This window comes from Bufo gargarizans, chromosome 2 (genome assembly GCF_014858855.1).
Source record: "Bufo gargarizans isolate SCDJY-AF-19 chromosome 2, ASM1485885v1, whole genome shotgun sequence".
NCBI lineage: Eukaryota > Metazoa > Chordata > Amphibia > Anura > Bufonidae > Bufo > Bufo gargarizans.
This window is the reverse complement of record NC_058081.1, coordinates 39004436-39030355: the sequence shown is the minus strand read 5'-3', so window position 1 is coordinate 39030355 and position 25920 is coordinate 39004436. Positions and strand designations below refer to the sequence as shown.

The 25920-nt window shown below is 42.9% G+C and overlaps 1 protein-coding gene across 2 annotated transcripts in view; it reads right to left on the bottom strand.

Moving 5' to 3' along the window:
• Window positions 1–25920, bottom strand: part of LOC122927181 (limbic system-associated membrane protein-like) — a 56816-nt gene that overhangs the window by 6422 nt on the left and 24474 nt on the right. For both annotated transcript variants that reach the window (XM_044278791.1, XM_044278792.1), the window contains exons 3-6: window positions 13590–13877; window positions 3589–3822; window positions 1835–2092; window positions 283–543 (exon numbers count right to left, since the gene is read on the bottom strand). In XM_044278791.1, the coding sequence (XP_044134726.1) occupies window positions 283–543; window positions 1835–2092; window positions 3589–3822; window positions 13590–13877 (1041 nt within the window). The remainder of the gene's footprint in view (window positions 1–282; window positions 544–1834; window positions 2093–3588; window positions 3823–13589; window positions 13878–25920) is intronic.

The window sequence follows — 25920 nt, the reverse complement described above, 5'->3', positions numbered from 1 at the left end:
AGAATTCTCCCATGTACATCTGTGGCAGAATACCAAGGGTACAGCCTAATATCTCAAAATGCATTGTGGATAACATATTGCTTTAGAACACGGGTATAGCTATAGATATAAGTAGTGACATCTTGGTAGTTGGAAGACCCTGTTACAGATTTTACAAGAAGTCCAAGAACGTCGAATTACGCCTCTTTTTTAGGACTTCATGGACCTTGGGTAAACAATAGAGGCAATGGGTGGGCAAAACTGACCATTTTCATTGGGGGTGTCGTAGTTCTCAAATTTTACCTGAAAGTGTGATTTGCTGGCTCTGAGTGACAGTCCCATACTTATTTTGAGCAGCGCATGAGTAATTTCCCATATGTTCCTTCTTTATGCCCCAGATTTTCACAGTACGCTTATCTTTAGAGACTTGAACCTCAGCTTTTGGATGGACCCAGCTCAAAGTAGGAGGGGGGAATCCACTGGCTTCGCAGGACACCGTCACATTGTTGCCTTCAAACACTTCCACAGATGGTTCCACCTTTACTTCTGATATTTTAGGCTTGGCTTTAAAAAAAACAGAAAGAGACAAGAATACAAGCGTTAAATAAAATATTGTAGCGATTGGGCAGGTTGTCAGAAGGGCCAAAGGAGATATTACTCAAGGGCTTCCACCATATACAAATCTTCACCACCCAGTCTTCTCCCTTGCTTCTATGAGTCAGATAGTAGTATCTACAACAACTGAAAGGGGTTGCCCAGGCACAACTCCTCAGGATAGCTGTTCAATATCAGAGCTGTTTGAAGAGGCTCCTTTGAGTGCCATGGCCTCAACCTAAGCCATTGACATCATGTTCGTTGGTCCCAAGGTCTATGTGTAGGCCGATCCTATTCATGTGAATTGGCCTGGGCTGCAATACCAAGCACAGTCACTATACAATGTACGGCGCTGTGCTTGGCATGCTGTGAAGAGGCTGCCCCATGGTCACTACAAATAGCTAAATGCGGGGGGTGCTGGGAGTAGGTTCCCCATCTATCTGGTATTTCTATTTGTACATGCTTTATATGGATCTTTGTATGTAGTACATATGCAATTTCTTTGTGATTTTTCCTCAGCATGAAAAAGGCCTATTAGCACTAAGGCACAAATTGTTGCTGTTTATGACGCCTATATGGCTGCATTAATAAATTAAAGGGGTTGGCCCATCTCAAACATTGGTGAGGTGACATATTGCTACGATATATCGGCGGCACCCACACCTATCTCTACAGTAAAACGGAGCTTACAAAGTGAAGGTTCACCTCACATACGCGGCCACCCTCTATTAATTTGGGACTGTCGAAAATAGCTGAGCGCTGTCTGGCTATTTCCATCAGCCCCATAGAAGTAAATGGAGCAGTGGCCGCACTTGCGCTATTTGCTTCCTACTCATTTCTATCGGAAAATAGCCGAGTGCATGCGCCGTCTGCTCTCCTTCACTTTGCTTGCTCTGTTCTAGAGATAGCTGCTAATCCCAGTGGTGGGACCCGCACCTATCAAACATTGGTGGCATATCCTAGCGATATGCCACCAATGTATGAGATGGGCCAACCCCTTTAATTCACTGCAACCACGGTGTGCTGCCTCACATTGACCAATCTAATATTGATAACCTATCCTGAGGACACGTCCTCAATATTGTACTCCCAGAAAACCCTTTTAAATCCAGCAACAACTGATTTGCTAACATGTAGCCCATGCTTGAGAAAGGTGTTAGCCTAAACGTCGGTGCTAGAGGCTCACTCTTTTGACTCATTGGCCTTTTGCCTCCATCATCTCTATCTTCTGTAATTTGCTTTCTACTAAATAACGATTAACCTTCTAGAGTGAGATCTTCCTTGAGACTGTGGTGGCCATGCTTGTTCCTTGCTGTGCATGAGTATTTTCCAAGGTGACTCTTCGTCATTGTCTGGATTGTAATGGTTGTGTTGTCCGGAGAAAACTGGACATTGGATGATGGAGTTTCCCAGCTGTAAGTAGGAGCTGGTTCACCGTCTGCCTTACACATCATTGTCACAGTGTCGCCGTCATTGTGTAGGGGTGGACTCACTTTTATTTCTAATACTTCCGGCTTGTCTAAAAAACAAAATAAAAGAAGGGTTCACATTATGTTTTTAACTTACACAAAAAAACGTATATATGTTAACGGATGCCTCAGACAGATACCATACTGTGGCATCCGTCACCATAGAGTTCCACGCTTTTCCATATAATGGCCTGAAATCAGATCTGTCTTTGGCTGTCAGGCAACTGGCTGTACCAGGAGCCCTCCCCCCTGGCCTGCCTACGATAGGCCTCACCCCAAGTTTATGTTCTGTTGAATTTTATCATTAATTGACTATCCTGGAGTTTATATTAATGTTTTTTTTTTTTTGTTGTTGTTGTTGTTGTTGTTGTTGTAAACCTTCAATTAATTATCTGTGTTTAAAAAAAAGCCTCACAATTGTGGAACTGTGAAAGAGTAAGATCCAACTACTCTTTTCTGGATGTTGTGACATACCCAGATCGGACACCATGGAGGCTAAGGCCAATTTCAGACAAGAGCATTGACATATGTTCCATGTGACAGCAGTATTTCATGGACTGAACACTGCTCCTGTGAAACAAACTCCTAGTGTTATAATGATTTATAATGCTGTGTGTTCCTGCCCCACCTTGGCTGTACTGAACTGTACTGACGCCATTATATGAGTACAATGAAGTACAGCCGAGGTCGGGCATGAAAACTTTATAATGCAGTGAGTTCGAGTCACAAGAGCAATATTGAGTCCATGAAATACTGCTGTCACATGGAGCATATTTCACAGACTGAATACTCTTGTGGGAAATTGTGTATGGCCTTTTTGTGTCTTGCTGATATGCTAAATAAGTATCTTGCTTGTATCTTTTGATATTGTCTTTTGATAATCGTTTAATATCTTCCATGTATTTGTATGTGTCTTGTATGTTTTTGCTTTGATATCTTTTTGTATGTTTTGCCTTTACCACTTAAAAGGTCACTGTCCTTTGAACACACTTTGGAATAGATCTGTATCTCTGGCACCTCCTTCCTCCTTCCCTCTGCACAGATTTCTATAGGTAGCTTATGTTTGTGTCTCTCTGCACTTCCTCCCTCCTCCTCCCCCTCTCCATAGACGTCTTTGGCCAACATGTGTCTGCTTCTCCCTGCACTACATCCCTCCTGTCTCATCTCTCCATAGACCTCGATGAGCAGTATTTGTCTGTGTCTCTCATCACTTCCTTCCCCTCCCCTCTCCATAGACTTTTATGGGCAGTATGTGTCTGTGTCTCTCTGCACTTCTTTCCTCTTCCATCCTCCTTTCCATAGACTTCAATGGGCAGCATGCAATCCAACGAATTTAGCAGAGACCGTTTACAAAGGGGAGAAAGAGACAATCTTCTATGATAAAATATATTATAAAGTTTCTTATATTCACCTTAATGAAAAATTTGTGGAATGGAAAGACACATTATTAATTCACTTAGCTATGTGTATGAACCTATTGATTCTCCCATTTTTGAAACCTTTGTAAAAACACTATGTCTGATAGTGGCAATATCTGGATACTTACACTGTACAATCACTTCTACTGGCTTGGAAATCTGATCAAAGTTTTTAGCAGTACAGATATAAGTGCCGGTCATATTTCTCAATGCTCTAAACTTCACTCCCTCTGAATATTTAGTGTTGCCTATTCGGCAAGTCACAATCGGCAGTGGGTATCCTGTGGCCTCACAGTGGAAACTGTTTTCTTCTTTCTCTATCCAAACTAAGTTATTAGGGCAATCTGTAATCGTAGGTTCAGCTGGAGGAAAGAGAGAAGACACAAAAACGGTTACGATCAGCAGGAAAACCATGTTACCCAGAATTCTTGTATATCCACGATTCTAGCCTATGGCATTATTAATCTAGAATTGCACATTTTCAGCAATGCTGGCATATAGCTTCTTTACTGAGAATTCCACAATGTTAGAGTATAGTTTTTTTTAAGGAAATCGGTCACCAGGATATTAAAGTAAAGCCATAGCCTAATAGCTCTTAGTACCTTATTTCTAGATGTGCCTTTGTTTCAGCTATAGATGTTTTCTATCTTCTAAAAATCCTTTTTATTTTTATATTTTTATTTGAGACACGATACATCGTACAAGGTAAAAAGGTATAACCATCATTAAAACATATACAAACATGTCCAGCACATAGAAGAACAATAAAAACCTTCCATGACCAAAGCATTTTGTCTGAATGTTACACATAAATCTTAATCCAGCGAGGGCCTTCCGCAGGTTATGTACCTTTCAGCCTAATAATGGTGTTATGTTAGTGTCGTCTTTTCAGCCTACCTAACGTGCCTTTCAATTTCTCAGTCAAATACCATTAGGTAAGAGTAAAGGTTCTCCTTATTGTTTCAATTTCCGAGCTAGAGAGGATTTGCACTATGAAGCTGCGCCATTTTAAAAATAACTTTTCTACACTTCCCTCCTTACGCCTTTCCGCTTCTCTATGTTCCAGTGACAATAAACCTTTCAGTTTTTGCAAGATTGACCCTCTTGAGGGGATCGCGGGCTGCAGCCAATTTTGCAAGAGACATCTCACAGTCACCAAGCAAATGGCATGAAATAGGACCGGTAGCCTTTGTTCGGTTGGGCCCTCACTGCCCGTTTCCTCCCAGTAATGGAAGAGAGAGATCATAGGTCTTAGGGAAATATTGAGGTTCCAGATATGTTTGACTATTTGTGCTACTTGACCCCATAGAGAATAGGTCTACGTGCAGGACCAAAGACTGTGATGCAGATCTGTGTGTGGTGTGAGACATTTTGGTCAACTTGTTAGTCTATTTAGTCTGCTAGGGGCTGGCGGAAAATTGAAAGCATAGATAGCATTATGCATTATCCTAAAATGTGTGTCTCTCCAGGTTTCATTTAGTATTGATTTTCTCAGTGCCCACCAGCCTTTCAGAATCTTGTCCCCCGCCTCTTGATCTTCCAAAATCTGGGCCCATGGTCTAAATGACAGTGGGGGAAGCCCATCCCCTAAGGCTTCTCTGACTTGGGAGTACAGAAAGGATATGGATTGGGGGCCTGTCCCTCTCAGTAAGATCTTGTCAAAGCCATTTTGATTGGCGAGAGATCAGACAATCTGTCAGTGAGAAATTTCCTGACCTGGGCAAACTGGATGCCCTGGAAGGGGTTTAGTTTGTATTTGTCTCTGACCTCCTGATATGTCCACCACCTTTAATCTAAATTATGCATTATATGTTGGGCTGTGAGGATTCCCTTTGCTCTTCATTTTTTAAAGAGACCACTACTCCTACCTTGCTCAAATTCTGGGTGGCCCCATAATGGTAGGTATTTCGATATCTTTTGACATAAACGAAAATATTTTCTAAGAGCTCTCCATGCTGCCCTGGTATGTCTGAAAAGGGATGAATTCCTGAGATACATAGGCAAATCTTTCAGCCCTGTGTGGAACAGGGTGCAGGGGTCCCAAGGGGAGCAGAGGTTTTTCTCCAGTACATAGTCTGAATGAAAACTCATGTGCCGCACCCAGTCTATAATATGTCAGGCAGGACAAGTTATATAATCGTATATTCTGCATATTCATTCCCCCTTTATTTTGGAGGGCCATGAGTTTTTTATACCTATTCGAGGGCGTCTACCTCGCCAACGAAAATGTGTAATTTCACTGTACAACTTGGCTATATCCATATGTTTAATCAATAAGAGCAAAGTCTGAAGGGGGTGTAAAAGTCTTGAGAAGCTCATCATTTTAATTAAATGTATCCTTCCCAAGAATGATAGAAGTAGATTGTGCCATTTACGTTGTTCTTGAACTATCTTATGGATTAGGGGAGTATAATTAAGCTTGTACAGGGAATCCGCTGTGCTTCCCGCTGCTTTAATCCCCAGATAGGTTATACTGTCTTTCGCTATCGGTATTCAACATGGAGACTCCTCGTTGGCCATGACGTTCCCTCGCTGTAACTGTAGGAGTGCGCACTTGGCTGTGATAACTCTGAAGCCTGAGAACTTTCCAAAATCATTGATGCTGTGTAGCACACCTAGCAGCTCCTCCTGGGGTCGTTCCCTGAACAGCAGAAGATCATCTGCGGAAAAGGCTACTTTCAGCTCAACATTTCCTACCTTAATACCCTAAAATTCTCCCCAGATATTTAGATAGCGTACCAAGGGTTCCACTGCCAAATTGAACAAAAGAGGAGACCGGGGGCAACTCTGCCTGGTGCCTCTATTTAGAACAAAAGAGTCAGACAAGAAGCCCTGGGTGCCTATTCTAGCTTGTAGGTTTGGAATAGAGCTGTTTCAGATACATCCTAAAGGAGCGACTCCCAATGAATGTTATCAAATGCTTTTTCTGTATCCAGTGTGACCAGGGCAGGAGCCAGGACCCCTCTCCGACCTACTGCATCTCTCCGATCTCCCCTTCACAAAGCCAACCTGTACTGGGCTGATCAAGCTCCAGAGAATTTGAGCTAGCCTATTGGCCATAAGTTTAGTGAAAATTTTCAGGTCTTGGTTGATAAGTGAGATTGGACGGTAAGAGGCCGGGTTTTTGGAAGGTTTGCCCTCTTTTGGGAGCAATCTAATGTGGGCCATATTCATCTGCGGTGATAACACCTACTTCTGCAGAATCGCATTACCCACGCATGACAGGGTAAGTGAGACCTGCACTTTCAATATTTTGTAAAAATCTCCTGAGATTCCATCGGGTCCCGGGAACTTATCGCCTGGTAGCTGTGTAATTGTAGTTTGTATCTCTTCTGCCGTGACTGGGCGCATTGAGAAAGCCTAGTTGTTCAGGGGTCAAAATGGGAAAATCTAATTCCTCCCGAAAATGTATTTCTCTTCCTCCACTGCCCTCAGGATTGCAATACAGGTTTGAATAATAGTCCCTAAAGATCTTCAGGATTTCTGTTTGACTCCAGTGCACCTCCAGGCCTGCGCAGCTGATACAAGGGACGTGGTGGGCAATGTCCCCTAGCTAAGTTGAAAAGAGGGTTAAGCAGCACTCCAGGTCCCAATATAGGGACAGTTTCCAATAGAAACCTAGATAGGTCGGTGCTCGCGGATAAGGATCCTGGCTGAGGGTCCCATAGGTATACAGATAAAGAAGAAAATCCACAGCACTCCTCATTTCTGGTGAACAAGCTGGTTACTTTATTGGTAACAGCAGCATAGGGATAGCAACATTTCAACCATCTCTGTCTTTATCAAGCTATAAAGTAACCAGCTTGTTAACCAGAACTGAGGAGTGCTGTGGATTTTCTTCTTTATCTGTATCCCTAGCTAAGTTGGCCATCAATCTCCCTCCCTTGTTCCCATATTTATGGAGTTCTCATTTCTATTGGGATTTGTAGAAACCTTCCCTCCTATCTGCCCAGGTTTCGAAATCTCATCTTACCTCAATCCAGGCTTGTTTATGCTGGGGCGTTTGGGTTTTGTAAGAAGGTACCTGGAATCATCATGGATGGAAGGTACTGTATGTGTCACTGAGGTTCCTGGCCTCAGTGAAGTAAGAGTCGGTATTTTATGTGTCAGCAGCAGCTATTGCTAATTGACACCTTGAGCTATAGTATGGCTGTCATAGCTGATCCGGGACGGCTCTTATTGGGAGTAGTCAAAGTGCTGGGTGGGTGACTACTCCCCATGCCAGGTTTTGCCAGGCATAAAAACCAGCCAGCACTGCCAGGTGTGTGGATTTACTTCCCTCTGACAGTGGAGCTCAGGAGTCTGTGTGCTGTGAACTGAGGGCTGTGCTGGGATTTGAGGTTTGAGCTGGGCTGGAGGACTCAGGCCCCTCTAAAGGCGAACAGGCCAACTATGGACTTGATGAGGCTGAACTGCTAATAGGGTGTGAATTAACACCCAGGAGAAAAGGTGACTTTTATTGTTTATGGACTTTTCTTGTGTGTGAACAAACACCAAGCCACCTGCGTTTTGTGATACACCTTATCTGCATGTTGTTATACACCAATGTGTGAATAAACACCGCTGTTTGATTCAAGAACTGTGTACTTTGCCTCTTTACTGCATCCGCTAGTCCTAACTACCAGAGCGAATCCTCACAGTTTGTATGAACTCTCTATGTGCCTTTTGAACCGTCCTGCTAGTTTTAATATATTGGGTCTTGGTTGCCTTTTTAAGCCCTGCTGCATGTGTAATCAGACGGCCCCTTATCACTGCCTTACTCGCCTCCCAAAACAGTGCGGGATTGGAGACATGTTCTTGATTTAAAGTACTATACTCTAGCCACCAACCCTGCACCAAAACGGCAAAGGATTCGTCTTTCTCTAGGAAAGATGGGAACCGCAATACAAACTCTGCTCCCCTCAGAACCGTGTCCGCCAGAGTCAGGATAACTGTAGAATGAGCTGAGATCACCAGATCTCCAATGAATACCTCTAGGAAGGCGGCCAGAACCCCTCCACCCGCTTTAGTAGTGGCATTAGGGTCACCTGCCTGTTTGCGATCTTCATTTGGGAATGCTACTTCTTTAAGATCACCTCCCACTATCTTGTCCCATACGGGATCTTGCAGAAGCCTGTCTCTCAAGGATTCAAAAAATGGCTTCTGAGCCACATTCAGGGTGTATACATTATAGAGACTGAGTTCTCCACTCGGGTCAGTTATCTTTAAAACTAGCCACTCTTCCTTCATCATCTGTGGCCTGAGCCTGCACTTTATGGACTAGGTTTTTGTGCATTAGTGTAAGCACCCCTACTTTACCTTGAACTGCTGGAGATCCATAAACCCCCCTCCCCCTTCTCTGGAAGTCAGATTCTATGAGGTGCGCTTCCTGCAGAAGGGCAATGTCTTCTCCTAGGAGCTTGAGATGATGCAGCACCATCATGCACTTCTGCGGGGAGTGCAGACCTTTGATGTTCCAGGTGATTATTTTAACCATTATGTAATATAAGACAGCATCTCACCCTCGCTATGCAGACTCATGTAGGCATGGAAGTAATCAGCAGGATCAAAACAATAATAACCAACAGAAAAAAAAAAAGTTACATTGTGAACCAAGCGGTAGTCCCACTGTAAAGAGAAGAAAAGTCATACTTTTTCTGGTATCTCACGACACTCCGTTCCGTCTAAATCTGGACATGTTGGGGAAGAAAAATACCTCATGTGACAGTACCTTCATAGCTCAACGCCACATTAGGGTGTATCTGTGGATCCTAAGGAAGAAGTCCCTCAGCGCCCATGTCGCCTTTGCTCCTTGGCTGCTGGTGTTATGCAGTCCATACCCTGCTTTGTTTGATGGTTTGATGTGATGATCCAGGTGAGTTGCGCAACGTGGTTCTTGGCCCTCTTTTCTCTACTCCCTCGCTGCCCTCTCGATCTGATAAATATGGACCCTGAGCGCAAAAAGGATTCAGCCTCCGAAGCAGAATCAAAAGTCTTGAACGATCCATCTGCACATCTGACGCGCAGCACTGCCTAGTACACTAGTTGAAATTGGATATTGAGTTGAAATAAAGAAGTACAAACCCTGCTGAAAGTTTGTGTCTTTTTTGTCACTACTGCAGAGTAATTCTTTGAAGAGCAGGATTTTATGATCTTGGTAAGTCAGCGGTTCTTTGTGAGCCCGATAGGCTCGTATCATGTCCTTTGTCTGTGAAATCTAGGTACTTCATGATGACCTGCCTCGCTCTCTGGGACCTCTCCATGTTCTCTAGGTCAATCTGCAGCATTTAAGCTAGGTCCCAGTCTATGCGCTCGTTCCACTTTTCGTAGTATTGATAGGCCAGGTGCTTTAGGTAGGTCAAACTCACAAATGTGTCTCAGCTCCAACCCTGGTACCTCCTCCAGTAGCGCCACCAGGCGTAGGTTACTGCGGCGAGAACGATTTTCTAAATCGTCCACCTTATCCCTAAGCTCCTCAACCGCACTCTGCAGCATCGCCACTTTTGCGTTGGTGCCTCCTAGGTCTTCTTCCACACAAGAGGTACGTTGCTCAAGTTCATCAATGCGATAGCCTTGCTTCTTGCAGCTCTGTGAGAGCTGATTGTACCGTAGCTGAAAGTGAGGTCTTGAGGTCCGGAGCCAAATGATTTGCCACCTCAACAGCAAGGTGCTCACAGTATATCGCTGTATTTTCTTTTTATGTTTACCAAACGCGTTTCGAAACCTCCAAGGTTTCTTCTTCAGTGGTTAAAAATATGATAAGAATGAGGGACTAAGGAATAGACAGAGGGACCCTGACTGCTTACTATTTTATTATAGTGATTATATATTCAATTATATTTTTGTATGCTATTTTTTATGCTATTATTTATGAAGGATACAGGGATATTGGTGTTTCTATGTATGTTATATTATTTTTTTTTTAAATAAATTGATATGTGTTTCACATACAGAGCCGGCCATTAATTAAATATTATACTATAGGAGCTAGGTGGTGTAGCAGGCTGGGCTATATTCAGGTGAGCTCCCTTACAAAAACTGGGGTGGTAGCATTCTCAGATGCCATCTTGGACACGTTGTTGATCTGCCGTCACCCGGTTTCTTCCCACTCCTCAATAAATACCTCTCCATACACTCGAAGAAGCCTTTGCGGGATATCCTACACAATGGGTGGGAAAAATGAGCCCGTAGGCGGTCTGTGGAAGGTGACGCTAGTCGTGTCACTCCATACCAGCTCCGGAACCGGAAGTGAAAATCCAGTTTATTTGGTATGCAAATGAGCCAGCAAGGTGCCCAGAGGGGCGTCACTCTTGCAGGAAGGAGCCCAGGCACGCCTCCTGCTAGTGCCCAAGCCCGCCCTCATGCTGGAAGCAGGGAAAAGGGGGGCAGAGTTATGGCTTGAATGTGATGTAGGAGGTGAGGGTGGACACATCGTGGCAGGAGGCGCCCCTGTGCTCCTTCCTGCAAGAGTGACGCCGCTCTGCGCACCTTACTGGCTCATTTGCATACCAAATAAACTGGATTTTCAGAGGATAAAAACATCTATTGTTGAAAAAAGGCACATCTGGAAATAAGGTACTAAGTGCTATTAGGCTATGGCTTTAGTTTAATAGCGATTATCCTGGTGACAGATTTCCTTTAAGTATTTTTTTTTTCCATTTCTATAATGCTGGCCTATAGCCTTTTTCCCCATAACTCCACATCGTTAGAGTATAGCATTATTAAGTAGATTTTTTTTTTTCTACAATTTCCAAAATGCTTGTCTGTTGTGGCCGGGGTCCTCTTCCCCTCTGCACTAATTTGTTAATAATTTCTTGTTTATTGTATTTTTATATTATGTATTTGTAACCCCCTCTTGATGTATAGCATTGTGGAATTAATGACGCTTTCAAATGAATAATAATAAAAATAATAATAATAATAATAATAATAATAATAATATAGCCTCTTTACCCAGATTTCCACAATGGTAGACTATGGCTTTATCAAGCAGATTTTTACATTTTCCATAATACTGGTCTATAGCCTCTTTATCCAGAATTCCACAATGCTAGACTATAGCCTAATAAAGTAGTTTTTTTTTTGCAATTTCTATAGTGCTGATCTGTAGCCTCTTTACCCAGAATTCCACAATGCTAGACTATAGCTTTATGAAGTATGTTTTTTTTTTTTTTACAAATTCCATAATGCTGGTCTGTTTTTTCCACTTCCCTTGTAGATTGTAAGCTCTTGCAGGCAGGGTCCTCTCCTCCTCTGTACCAGTCTGTTAATAGTTTCTTGTATTTTTATATTATGTATTTGTAACCCCCTCTGGATGTACAGCATCATGGAATTAATGGTACTTATAAATAATAAATAATATTAATATAGTCTATTTACCCAGAATTCCACAACGGTAGACTATGGCTTTATTAAGTAGTGATGAGCGGGAGGTGCCATATTCAATTTCGCGATATTTCGCGAATATTCGATTGAATATTCGTAATATATTCGTCGAAATCGAATATTCGTAATTATTCCAACTATCGCGAATAATATGCGATTTAATTAATCGCGTATTGCGATTTTTCTTTTAATAGTATAAGGCAACGTCCTTATGACTAATTGACTATGGCTAGGCTAATGTGTATTTTACGAAATTTCGTAATATTGCTCTAACTTCGTCTTTTAGAATATTCGTTATATTGCTATAACTTCGTCTTTTAGAATATTACGAATATTCTAAAAGACGAAGTTAGAGCAATATTAAGAATATACGTAAAAAGTTGAAATTGCAATTCGATTATTATAACTTGAATGAATCGAAATGTGATTTCAACTTAGCACTGCTATATTCCATATTAGGCTAGAATTAACGAATATGGAATATAGCAGTGCTAAGTTGAAATCGCAATTCGATTAATTCAAGTTATAATAATCGAATTGCGATTTCAACTTAAGCACTGCTATATTCCATATTCGTTAATTCTAGCCTACTATAGAATATAGCAGTGCTAAGTTGAAATCGCAATGCGATTAATATAACTTGGACCTGGTTTACTATGGTTGGCTTCAATGGCTTGGTAGAATTAGCGAATATGACAAATGTATTCGTCATATTCCACAAAATGAAGATATTCTCCATCTTCGTTTTAGCTACCTATTCATCAACTTCGCGAATTCTAGCAATCATATAGGAAAGTTGACTATAGAGACAGCTAAGTTTAATTCGCTATGCGATTATATTACTTATTTTAATTTTTTTAAATAAATAGAATAGTTATAATACCTGATAATTATTATAATTATTCTATTTATGAAAAAAAAGCTAAGTAATATAATCGCATAGGGAATTAAACTTAGCTGTCTCTATAGTCAACTTTCCTATATGATTGCTAGAATTCGCGAAGTTGATGAATAGGTAGCTAAAACGAAGATGGAGAATATCTTCATTTTGTGGAATATGACGAATACATTCGTCATATTCGCTAATTCTACCAAGCCATCGAAGCCAACCATAGTAAACCAGGTCCAAGTTGAAATCGCCATGCGATTAATATAACTCGAAGTAATCGCATGGCGATTTCAACTTAGCACTGCTATATTCTATAGTAGGCTAGAATTAACGAATATGGAATATAGCAGTGCTTAAGTTGAAATCGCAATTCGATTATTATAACTTGAATTAATCGAATTGCGATTTCAACGTAATTCTCAAATCCGACAGTACATTCTAGTATATGGAGACGTTCCCATGGTGATGGGGACGCTCCATGAGCACGGAAGGCAACGGGCACTGACTGGAGCATTAAAAAAACAAAAAAAAATGAATATTCGATTTTGCGAATATATAGCACTATATTCTAAATATTCGCGAAATCTCGAAATCGCGATATTCGAGAAAAATTTTGCAATTCGAATATTCGCGCTCAACACTATTATTAAGCAGATTTTTTACATTTTCCCATAATGCTGCTCTATAGCCTCTTTAACCAGAATTCCACACTGCTAGACTATAGCTTTATTAAGTAGTATTTCTTTTTATAATTTCCATAATGCTGGCTTATAGCATCTTTACCCAGAATTCCACAATGCTTGACTATGGCTTTAGTAAGCATATTTTCACAATCGAGTGCCTTGGTCATTAGCCATCCATAGGCCTTATACTTACTTTGTAGATACATCTTCTTTGGCTCGCTTTGGGTTTTAAACTGAGCTTCACATATGAACTCCATCTTGTCCATCTCCTTGGTGACCTCCAATGTACATGTTTCATTGGTGGAGATGCCATTTTTGGACTGGTATTTTCTCGTCACACAGTTTTGTAATGTTGCATTGCCTTTTATCTTCAAGTTCACAACCAAGCTGGGGTCTGTGTAATGCAATCCACATGTGATTTCTGTATCGTCATCCTCAATGATGTTATCTTTATAGATCAGTTCGGGAATAGGTAGACTACCTGGAATGAGAAGGTGAGAAGTTGAGGTTCATTGCCGATGAGGCTCATTGTTGACACGTGTTAGCTTATACATTTTGTGATAAAACAATGCATGCTATGGAGAAGTACTTTAGTGTCATTATTGATGATAAACTAAAGAATTAAGTCACCATCGCTTTTCGAATATTCGAAAAGCGAATTTTTATCTTGAATATCGGCACTTCAAGAATTTGCGAATATTTAGAATAAAGTGCTATATATTCGTTATATTGAATATCCATCTGAACACATGATTCCTCCCTGCTTTTTGCTTGTGGGCCAAAGAGTCATTGGCCTACAAGCAACTTAAGCAGGGAGGAATCATGACTTCGGATGGAAAAAAATGCTGAATATTCTAAAAACGAATATCTAGCACTATATTCTATAGTGCTATATATTTGTTTTTGACCCACGCCTGTATTGATCGCGTAATATTCGCATATTACGCGATCATTACCTTGCCGATCTTCGAGTAAAAAAAATAAATAGAATATAACGAATATTCAAACTCGCGAATATTCTATGAATATTCTACTAAATATTTGCGAAATATCACGAATTCGAATATGACCCCTGCCGCTAGTAAAGAGAGGACTCATGGTTTGGCAGGAGTTTTGTATAAAAGGTGGCACATTAGATGTCTTTACTTCTCCAATGTTCCCACCTGTTCCATCAGCAAGCAGGCTAACTGTTAACTGTTGCTGACCAGTGGCGTCGCCAGGGGGGGCCCCCCCTACATCATGCTGTGCCCCCCCAACTAAAATGCCCCCCCCCAGTGAGCCGCCGCAGCTGGGTACAGGGAGATGAGCGCTTCCATTGCACTCATCTCCATAGTAATCTGCCTGTGCTGCGGCGGTGCAGGGGAGGGAGAGGCGTGTCCCTTTCCCTTCCTCTGATAGGCTGCAGGCACTAGGTCGGCAGCCTATCAGAGGCCGGCGCAGGCGGCGCGATGACATCATCGCGCCGCCTGAGCCATACAGCACGGGTCACAGGCCGGAAAAGGCCTGCATCGCATCGCTGACATGGAGGTAAGTATAAGTGTTTTTTTTTTTTACAATCTTGTTACTGGCACAATAAGGGGGGCCTCGTTACTGGCACAATAAGGGGGGCCTCGTTACTGGCACAATAAGGGGGGCCTTGTTACTGGCACAATAAGGGGGGCCTTGTTACTGGCACAATAAGGGGGGCCTTGTTACTTGCACAATAAGGGGGAACTTGTTACAGGCACAATAAGGGGGGCTTATTACAGGCACAATAAGGGGGGGCTTATTACTGGCACATGAAGGGGGGCTGGGCTCTTGTTACTGGCACGTGATTGGGGGGCTCTTGTTACTGGCACGTGATTGGGGGGCTCTTGTTACTGGCACAGTGATTGGGGGGCTCCTGTTACTGGCACGTTATTGGTGGGCACTATAGGGGCATCTACTTAAGCCACAAAGAAGGGGTATTTTATATGGGGGGCTCTGTACAGTAGAATTTTATACTGGGACACATGGTGGGTACTATGGGGAAGGGGGAGAGGATTACTATGGAGTCATCTACGGGGGCACTAAGAAGGGGTATTTTATACTTGCAAATTATGGGGGACACTGAGAGCATCTACTGGGGCATGATATATGGGGCATTTTATACTGGTACATTATGGGGGGCACTAGGAGGAAGGGGGGAGAGGAGCACAATGGGGGCATTTACTGGGGGCACTATATAGGGGTATTTTATACTGGCACATTATGGAGGTACTATGGGGACATTAGCTCAACTGGGGGCATTACAAGGGGGTATTTTTTGCACTGTCACATTATAAGGAGAATTATTTCTATTGGGGGGGCATTATGGTGGGCTTTATTACTCCCCCATGGTATGACCCCCTAGTAGCAGCACCAGCCTCTCCCTGCTCTGCTATCCCACTGCCCCTTCTCCAAATCCTTATTATGAAATCTTTCTCATTAGGATAAAGCACAAAATCAGCTCCGCCGAGCCCCCGGCCAAAGTGTGGAAGTGGTGTCCGAGACCCCCAAGGGTCAAGCCAAGTAATTGTGAGTTTTCATGTGAAATATGTTTATGTTATACACATATAGCCTACACCATGCCACACAATATACAGTATACCTCTACACTGTGCCACACAATATACAGTATACCTCTACACTGTGCCACACAATGTACAGTATACCTCTACACTGTGCCACACAATATACAGTATACTGCTACACTGTGCCCCACAATATACAGTATACCGCTACACTGTGCCCCACAATATACAGTATACCTCTACACTGTGCCCCACAATATACAGTATACCTCTACACTGTGCCACACAATATACAGTATACCGCTACACTGTGCCACACAATATACAGTATACCTCTACACTGTGCCACACAATATACAGTATACCTCTACACTGTGCCCCACAATATACAGTATACCTCTACACTGTGCCCCACAATATACAGTATACCGCTACACTGTGCCACACAATATACAGTATACCGCTACACTGTGCCACACAATGTACAGTATACCGCTACACTGTGCCACACAATGTACAGTATACCGCTACACTGTGCCACACAATGTACAGTATACCTCTACACTGTGCCCCACAATATACAGTATACCTCTACACTGTGCCCCACAATATACAGTATACCTCTACACTGTGCCCTACAATATACAGTATACCGCTACACTGTGCCACACAATATACAGTATACCTCTATACTGTGCCACACAATATACAGTATACCGCTACACTGTGCCACACAATATACAGTATACCTCTACACTGTGCCCCACAATATACAGTATACCTCTACACTGTGCCCCACAATATACAGTATACCTCTACACTGTGCCACACAATATACAGTATCCCGCTACACTGTGCCACACAATGTACAGTATACCGCTACACTGTGCCACACAATATACAGTATACCTCTACACTGTGCCACACAATATACAGTATACCTCTACACTGTGCCACACAATATACAGTATACCTCTACACTGTGCCACACAATATACAGTATACCTCTACACTGTGCCACACAATATACAGTATACCTCTACACTGTGCCACACAATATACAGTATACCTCTACACTGTGCCACACAATATACAGTATACCTCTACACTGTGCCCCACAATATACAGTATACCTCTACACTGTGCCACACAATATACAGTATACCGCTACACTGTGCCACACAATATACAGTATACCTCTACACTGTGCCACACAATATGCAGTATACCTCTACACTGTGCCACACAATATACAGTATACCTCTACACTGTGCCACACAATATACAGTATACCTCTACACTGTGCCCACAATACAGTATACCTCTACACTGTGCCCCACAATATACAGTATACCTCTACACTGTGCCACACAATATACAGTATACCTCTACACTGTGCCACACAATATACAGTATACCTCTACACTGTGCCACACAATATACAGTATACCTCTACACTGTGCCCCACAATGTACAGTATACCTCTACACTGTGCCCCACAATATACAGTATACCTCTACACTGTGCCCCACAATATACAGTATACCTCTACACTGTGCCCCACAATATACAGTATACCTCTACACTGTGCCCCACAATATACAGTATACCTCTACACTGTGCCACACAATATACAGTATACCTCTACACTGTGCCCCACAATATACAGTATACCTCTACACTGTGCCACACAATATACAGTATACCTCTACACTGTGCCACACAATATACAGTATACCTCTACACTGTGCCGCACAATATACAGTATACCTCTACACTGTGCCACACAATATACAGTATACCTCTACACTGTGCCCCACAATATACAGTATACCTCTACACTGTGCCCACAATATACAGTATACCTCTACACTGTGCCCCACAATATACAGTATACCGCTACACTGTGCCACACAATATACAGTATACCTCTACACTGTGTAGTCTGTTCTATAAGCACCATTGTTTTGTGGCGGCGGACAGAAAATAATCTGGAAGTGCCCCTCCCGAGACCAGGCTCTGGATCCGCCACAGTTTAGAAATGTCAAATGTACACTCCTGTGAGGGTGGGGGGGGGGGGGGGGGAGATCTGTGGATGACGCTGTTATGGAGGGGGAAATGGGGATGACACTGTCATGGGGTGGATCTGTGGATGACACATATAGAATAAGATGTCATCCACAGATCCCCCTCCCTATAAAAGTGTCATCCACAGGCAGCTAGGACATGTTGAAATCTGAGTGATTATTATTTATTTTTTTAAACCACAGACAGCTGGACTTTTCTTCCCTGTTGCGGTTTTAGGTATTGGGTAAAGTATCTCAGCATTTCTAAGCGTACTTGTGTAAATATATCGTTGTTATAGCTGCCCCCCCTACTTCTGTCCTGGCCCCCAGTGTGCCCCCCCCCCCCCAAATTTGAAAGCTAGAGACGCCACTGTTGCTGACTAATCATATTATGGTTTTACAGCTAATATGTCGACTACAAATCCCTACTACATGCTGAAATATATATAACAAAAGAATGTAGCAATAAACCAAACTGTATAATTTGAAGGGTATCTCCGGGGGACACATCCCCTGCATCAATTGCAGTTGTCACATTCGTGGCCACTTATGGTTTGACTGTAAAACTGCACAAATATAGTAGTCACTCACAATATGTTGTGCTGATTTCCGTTCAAGGATCAATAATGCATGCCGATTCCAGAGTTCAATTTCTTATTCAATTGAAGTCTCCAGGGACGGCTTGTATGCCCACTTTTAGGCATAAAGGTGAGGATGGACTCTAACCCTAATGTTCTTGCCTAAAATTAGAGTAATCACCCCGCTTCTTGGTGGCTGTCCCTACAAAAAATATGTCCCTTCCTAGTAAACTATTCCCCATAAAAAGGTCCTGGCGCATTTCCCCTATTGGATGAGGTAGGTTCATCAGGGGACTTGCATATGTCATCCCAATGGATATAAATGGTAGAGCCAGTATGTTGTCCCATGGAGCGGGATTTTTAGTCAACATATTAAAAGTTATGTTCTCCAGTGATTCCTACTAGAGCAATATTTTGTTACATGCAGTGATTTATATAAAAGGGTAGCAGGCACAGCAATTGCCATGGGGCAGGCACAGATTCCCAACTTTTCTCCTTATTACATCTTGATGCCATTTCTTTGGTTCCATACATAAAAAGTTAACATTGTAACTATATTACATTACTTATCCTCTACTGAGTTACATCCTGAATTATACTCCAGAGCTGCACTCACTATTCTGCTGGTGGAGTCACTGTGTACATACATTACATTACTTATCCTGTACTGATCCTGAGTTCCATCCTGAATTATACTCCAGAGCTGCACTCACTATTCTGCTGGTGGAGTCACTGTGTACATACATTACATTACTTATCCTGTACTGATCCTGAGTTACATCCTGTATTATACTCCAGAGCTGCACTCACTATTCTGCTCGTGCAGTCACTGTGTACATACATTACTTATCCTGTACTGATCCTGAGTTACATCCTGTATTATACTCCAGAGCTGCACTCACTATTCTGCTGGTGCAGTCACTGTGTACATACATTACTTATCCTGTACTGATCCTGAGTTACATCCTGTATTATACTCCAGAGCTGCACTCACTATTCTGCTGGTGGAGTCACTGTGTATATTACATTACTTATCCTGTACTGATTCTGAGTTACATCCTGTATTATACTCCAGAGCTGCACTCACTATTCTGCTGGTGGAGTCACTGTGTACATACATTACTTATCCTGTACTGATCCTGAGTTACATCCTGTATTATACTCCAGAGCTGCACTCACTATTCTGCTGGTAGAATCACTGTGTACATACATTACTTATCCTGTACTGATCCTGAGTTACATCCTGTATTATACTCCAGAGCTGCACTCACTATTCTGCTGGTGCAGTCACTGTGTACATACATTACTTATCCTGTACTGATCCTGAGTTGCATCCTGTATTATACTCCAGAGCTGCACTCACTATTCTGCTGGTGCAGTCACTGTGTACATACATTACTTATCCTGTACTGATTCTTAGTTACATCCTGTATTATACTCCAGCACATGTCACCAGTATACACTTACTAATGTATTATTATCATCCATACTGCCTCCTTTGCTGGCCTGATTCATTTTTCCATCACATTATACACTGTTGGTTTCCATAGTTACGACCACCCTGCAATCCTGCTTGCACACTATAAGAAAAAGGCCAGGCCTCTCTGGTGGCCAACACCTCAGGAGCGCACATAGGCCCCTCGTATCTGCGCTGCAACGGTGGCCGTAACCCCTGGAAGCGACCAGTGTCGGACAGATCTTATAGGGTGTCAGTCTTTAGGCCCCCCTGGTATGTGAGGTAAAAAATATGCCAATGCATAAAACCCGAGGAAAATACAGCAACAAAAATCAAACTCTCCATGTTCTGCAATTTTATAACCTTTGTGGCCCCAGCCCTGGAAGGTGCCAGAACTGATTTATTGCAGGGCACCGGAGCAACATTCCCAGGAAGCCTGTGCTGACAGATATCATCTAATTGCTTGAAGAAAGCCGTAGAAATGTTTATCCAGGTTGATTGCTGATCCTACAAGAAATTTCATTTTTCTATTGCAGGAAGGAATTTTTATATGTACTGGTTGACTCACTTGCCCGGATGGTCCGTGGGGAATTGTTTGTCATGAAAAGTGGGAAATGAAGAGAATGTCACTGATGCTTGACTGTGTGATCAAAGCCTTTACTAATATGGTTCTCTGCCCAAAATCTGCGTAACCATCGTACGTCACACTCAAAGACGTGGTAGATGGTGTCATGAAGCAAAAACTGAGGGATCGGTTTAATTAATTTTAACTGGCCATAGACAGAATGACGGGACCATCGATGTTAGTTATCTATGGGAGGTGTCGGGACTCTCTTTGGTAGTCAGGACAAACCGACAGTACAGAGGCAAAGACCAGTTTATAACTCAAAAACGTCAGTGTTTATTCACACTTGTCGCAATTACACCCTACGACAGTTCATTTTGCAGTATTAGGTGTTAGTTCACACCCAGATAGCTCAAAAACAAAACAGTCACCTTTTGTCCTGGGTGTTAATCCACACCCGACCGACATATCCCAGAACAGAGCTGTCCTCCTGGACTCAGGCCTTCAGCCTGGCACAAGGCTCAGATCCTGGTACAGAGATTTCCAGAGCTCCAATGTCAGAGAGAGATAATTCCTCACACCTGACACTGCTGGCTGTTTTTTATAGGCCTGACAAATCCCGGCCTGGAACGTGGGGAGTAGTCACCCACCCAGCACTTTGACTACTCCCAGTAAGAGCCGTCCCGGATCAGCTATTTACAGCCATACTAAATAGCAAAGTGTCAAACAGCAACTGCTGCTGACACATGAAAACTGGCTTCTTACTCCACCGAGGCCAGGTACCTCCGTGACGCATACCTATCATCCACGATGATTACTTGTACCTTCTTACAGAGGTGATGGGAATAATTTCCAGCTTTGATAACCCAATAATCGTGCCCCCATAACACTGGCAGCCAAAGTACCACCATCACACAGCCAACCACAGTGTTTACTTAAAATCACCAGTCCCAGTGTCCCCATTACATGGTTGGCCACTGTCCCTGTTTACTGTAACTAGCAACTCCATAACATAGCTATCAACAGTTCTCCCAAGAAACAGGCAACCATAGCTAAAGTGCCCTCATACAGACAGCTACAGTGCCCCATAACACAACCAACTACAGTGTGCCATAACATAGCTAAAGTGCCCTAATACCAACAGCTACAGTGCCCCGTAACACAACCAACCACAGTGCGCCATAACACAGTCAGCTCAGGTGCCCCATAAAATAGTCAGCCATAGTGTCCTATAACATACAGTACAGTGGTTAGCTAAAGTGCTACTAGCACAGTCAACTACAGTACCCCATAACAAAACTAACCACAGTGCTCCCATAAGACAACCAGCCAAAGTGCCCCATAACATTATCATCCCTGGTGCCCCATAAGACAGTCACCTGTGGTTCCCCATAGTACAGCCAGCCATGAGGCTCCATAATACAGTTAGCTGTAGTGCCCACGTAATATAGTCATAATATGGTGCCCTATAACAGTCAGCCATGACGCTCCATAACACAACCAACCACAGTGCCCCAATACACGGCCAGCCATGGTGCCCCATAACATACAGTAGTTAGCTAAAGTGCCCATAGCACAGTCAGCTACAGTGCCCGATATCAAAACTAGCATTAGTGCTCTTATAAGACAACCAACCACAGTGCCCCATAATATAGTCATCCATGGTACCCCCATAACACATCTAGTCAGTGCACCATAACACAGCTAGCCATGGTTTCCCATAACACAATTAGCCACATATCCCTATAAGATAGTTAGATAAAGTGCCGATAATACAGTCAGCTGTAGAGCCCCATCACACAGGCAGCTCCGGTGCTCCATAACAAAGTTACCCACTGTGCTCCCATAACAATGCTAGCCACAGTGCCCCATAAGACACTCAGCCACAGTGCCCCATAATCTACTTAGCTAAAAGTGCCTCCTAACACAGCCAACACATAGCACAGCTAGCTACAGTGCTGCCATAACAAAAGCAGCCAGAGTACCCCATACCGCAGTTAGTCAGCCGCAGTGCTCCCCTACCACAACCAACCACAGTGTCTTTATAATAAGGTGGGCAATTGTTTGCATATCCCTTACATGTTTCAGTACTTTATTAACAGATCCAGCTGCTGTTATATCACAGTTTGCCTATAACATTGCAAGCATCACCTACCCATAACAAAGGACAGCTGTGGTTCCTGCAGAACACAACAAGCCACAGTGCCTCACCCACGAGACAGCCACAGTGCCCCACCTACGAGACAGCCACAGTGCTTTTGCAATACGGTTATCAAGGTTGACCCCCATAACATAGACAGATAATGGCTGCACAACTTTACACATACAAACAATAAAGCTGAGAAATGGGGATCATTCTAAATTAAAGTGGTATTATACCTACTATAAATGAAAAAAAATGGAAGCTCTTTGCGCACATTTTGATCAAACTTGTGTCGGGCCCATCTACCAGGCGTCAAGGTGGCTTCCGCAGACGGGTTCCATAACACTAATATACCGCCTCTCTTGGACCTACCTAAGTCTACATTTTCAGGGCAGTGTAGGAAACAGCTACATTTGTACTTTGCTCAGAAGCTCCAAGCAGATGGGCGTTGCTCAGTCTAAAAGAGGCGCTACCCTCAATATATACTACATATACTGGTAGATGGGCCCTGTGAGGAATATGGATTATCATTTACTGGCAGCCCTGATTTTCATTTGATTCACCTTTTGTATGTACACAGTCAGTGTACATGCAAAATATGTTCTCACCCCCCAGCCATCTGCTGTTAGATAGCAAGGAAGAAAACCCCCCAGGGGTCCAGGCTTCAAGGAGGCCCTAGGTGGATAAAGTCATAACTCTTCCAACTGGCAGGCACCAGGGGGATGTAGCAGGAAAACTCCCGGCAGGAGGTCTCAGCCCTGGACCAGATCTATCACTTTCCCACAGACATGTTGGCACCGACATTTCATAAGGAATTATGAATCGTCCGGCCATCTTAGGCACAAACCGGATACATATTTGTGTCCCGGTGGCCATGATGAACATGCCCATGGTCTTAGTTTCCCACAGAAACCCAATAACGGTACCATGCTTGGACTCTACTGGTAACCGGAACCCAGGCGGATCCGTTGGTACCCAGAACCATCTCCCTGTGACCTTCTGGCCAGAAGCTATGAACCCTAAAGGGTTTTGTGGGTCATTTGCTGCAAACCCAGCAGAGAGGGGGGATGGACCCCTCCCAAAGGCTGGGAGGGGAGGGACCGGCTATAAGTGAAAAAGGCTCGTGCCAGCAAGCGGGCGTGTCTTTTCTTTGAAGGAGGGTCACATCGTTCCATGTGTTTAGAGGGACCTGCAACCAGCTGACATCACTGCCCTCCATGTGAATACAGCAAAGGAACATTCATCTACCCGGTAACTGACTTGTGCTCTTTGTAATCCTGTTTGTACCATATTGCCTGTATTTGTAACCTCAGACCACTGTATATATTCCTTGTGTATAGTGTGTTATCTAGTTTCCCCTAATGTAGCTGGTCAGCTAAGACCTGTCCTAGGTTGCTAGTATAGCTTATATGTGTATACAGCTAGACCTGCCAATAACCTTAATACAGTTCCTATGTTTATGTGTTAAAGACAAAAGCAGAGTTATTTACTGTGACATCATGTTTTGGATGCCATATAACTGTTATATTTTGTGTTCACAGAAGCAGAAAAAGATAATATTTAAGATTCAATTTGTAATGTAAGGTAAGCTCAGTGACACAGCAGAAACAGAAAGCATATTTTTAATCTGTTGTTGCTGGGCAGAAGTCTAGACCAATCACAGCCAGCTTCTCACACAGCAAGAGTTTTCACCAATCACAGCCAGCCTCACACACAGCCTGTCTGGGAATTCCCCTAGCAGGAGCTGCTAGAATCATTATTCACCAGAGACAGGAGCTGAAGAGACATTCACTCCACTGAGAGCTGTGTTTTTATGGAAGCAGTGAGGCCAAAATAGGTATTTAAAACAGTTATATAATGTTTCTACTGTTAGTATAGTGATTAGAACTGTATACTGAACCAGTTATATGTGTGTTTACTTACAGTTCCACCAAATTGCAAGCATACAAACCAGATTCCATACAAATTGCATACAACTATACCAGATCATACTCAACCAATCTGCAAATAGTTACTGCAAACTGCAAACCCAGTTTAGCCAGTAGAACTGTTAAATCTCAGATATACCTCTCAGAGAGATCATAAAATGCTTAAATAACTTAAAGTGACAGTACAGATACTGAAGAGAGAAATATATCCACCATTTTATGTTGAATGACAAGATTGAACATTTGAACCACCATCTTATGCATACCGCCATGTTGTCATATCTTTTCAACACGTGTTTTATACATGGACTATCTGCTGCGGAGGCGGCAGTGTTACATATGAAGAAAAGTTGAAGTTACTAAAGAAGTTATTTCAAGCATTTGGTGTGCTCTTTAAACCTACTGTTTCCATATTATGGCGCTAGAGGAATTACAGAGTAATAGACAGTCTGGTTAGACTAAAAGTCAGAGATATCAAAATTCTTCTAATGCCACAGCGCAAAAGGCACTTCATAGTGCTTCGCCTGCCACAGTGGAACTATTGCCCTCAGAGGGCGAAGTGATAGTGCTCCTTAACTTGCATAGTAAAGAGCACATTAGAGCAGCTGAGCGCCAGCATATTCCGCCGCGCAGCAACTATTCCCTGAGTGAGCAAGCAAAGACACCTCAGCAGAGCTACCATAAAGGCTATAGAACGTGTGCATTAGTCAAACTGCAGCCGACTCTTAAAGTGGCAGAACGGCAAAGGCAAGATAGTCAGAGAAAGACGCATGGTGGGAGGCCAAAGTCCAGTGCTAGAGTGCCTGCACCGCTATCCACGGAGAGACCACGTACTGCAGTCACCTAGTTTCCCGCCACTAGGCCCAAAGCCTGCAGCAGCATATCCAAGCCAGAGCATCGCAACTCAGCGCAGAGCATTGCAAGTCTGCACAGAGCATCGCAAGTCAGCACAGAGCATCGCATCACATCAAGAAAAGACAAGTCTCCTTTAAGACATTTGTTCCAGCAACCTACAGATTGCAGTATCCTGCTCTTCAGAATAAGGTCAGAGCTTTCCTTTTATTACTTATTGCATATAGGCTTTGGCATAAAGAGAATTTTTTTTTTTGTGTTCAGAAATAAGAGACTTTAAATAAAAATAGAGGACAGTTTGAAGTACACGGACTCTAAAGCATTTAAAGTGAAAGTCATTTATTGCCTGCATTTATCGCTGTTGTATTTAGAGTGAAAGTCATTTATTTCTGCATTTGTCAGTAT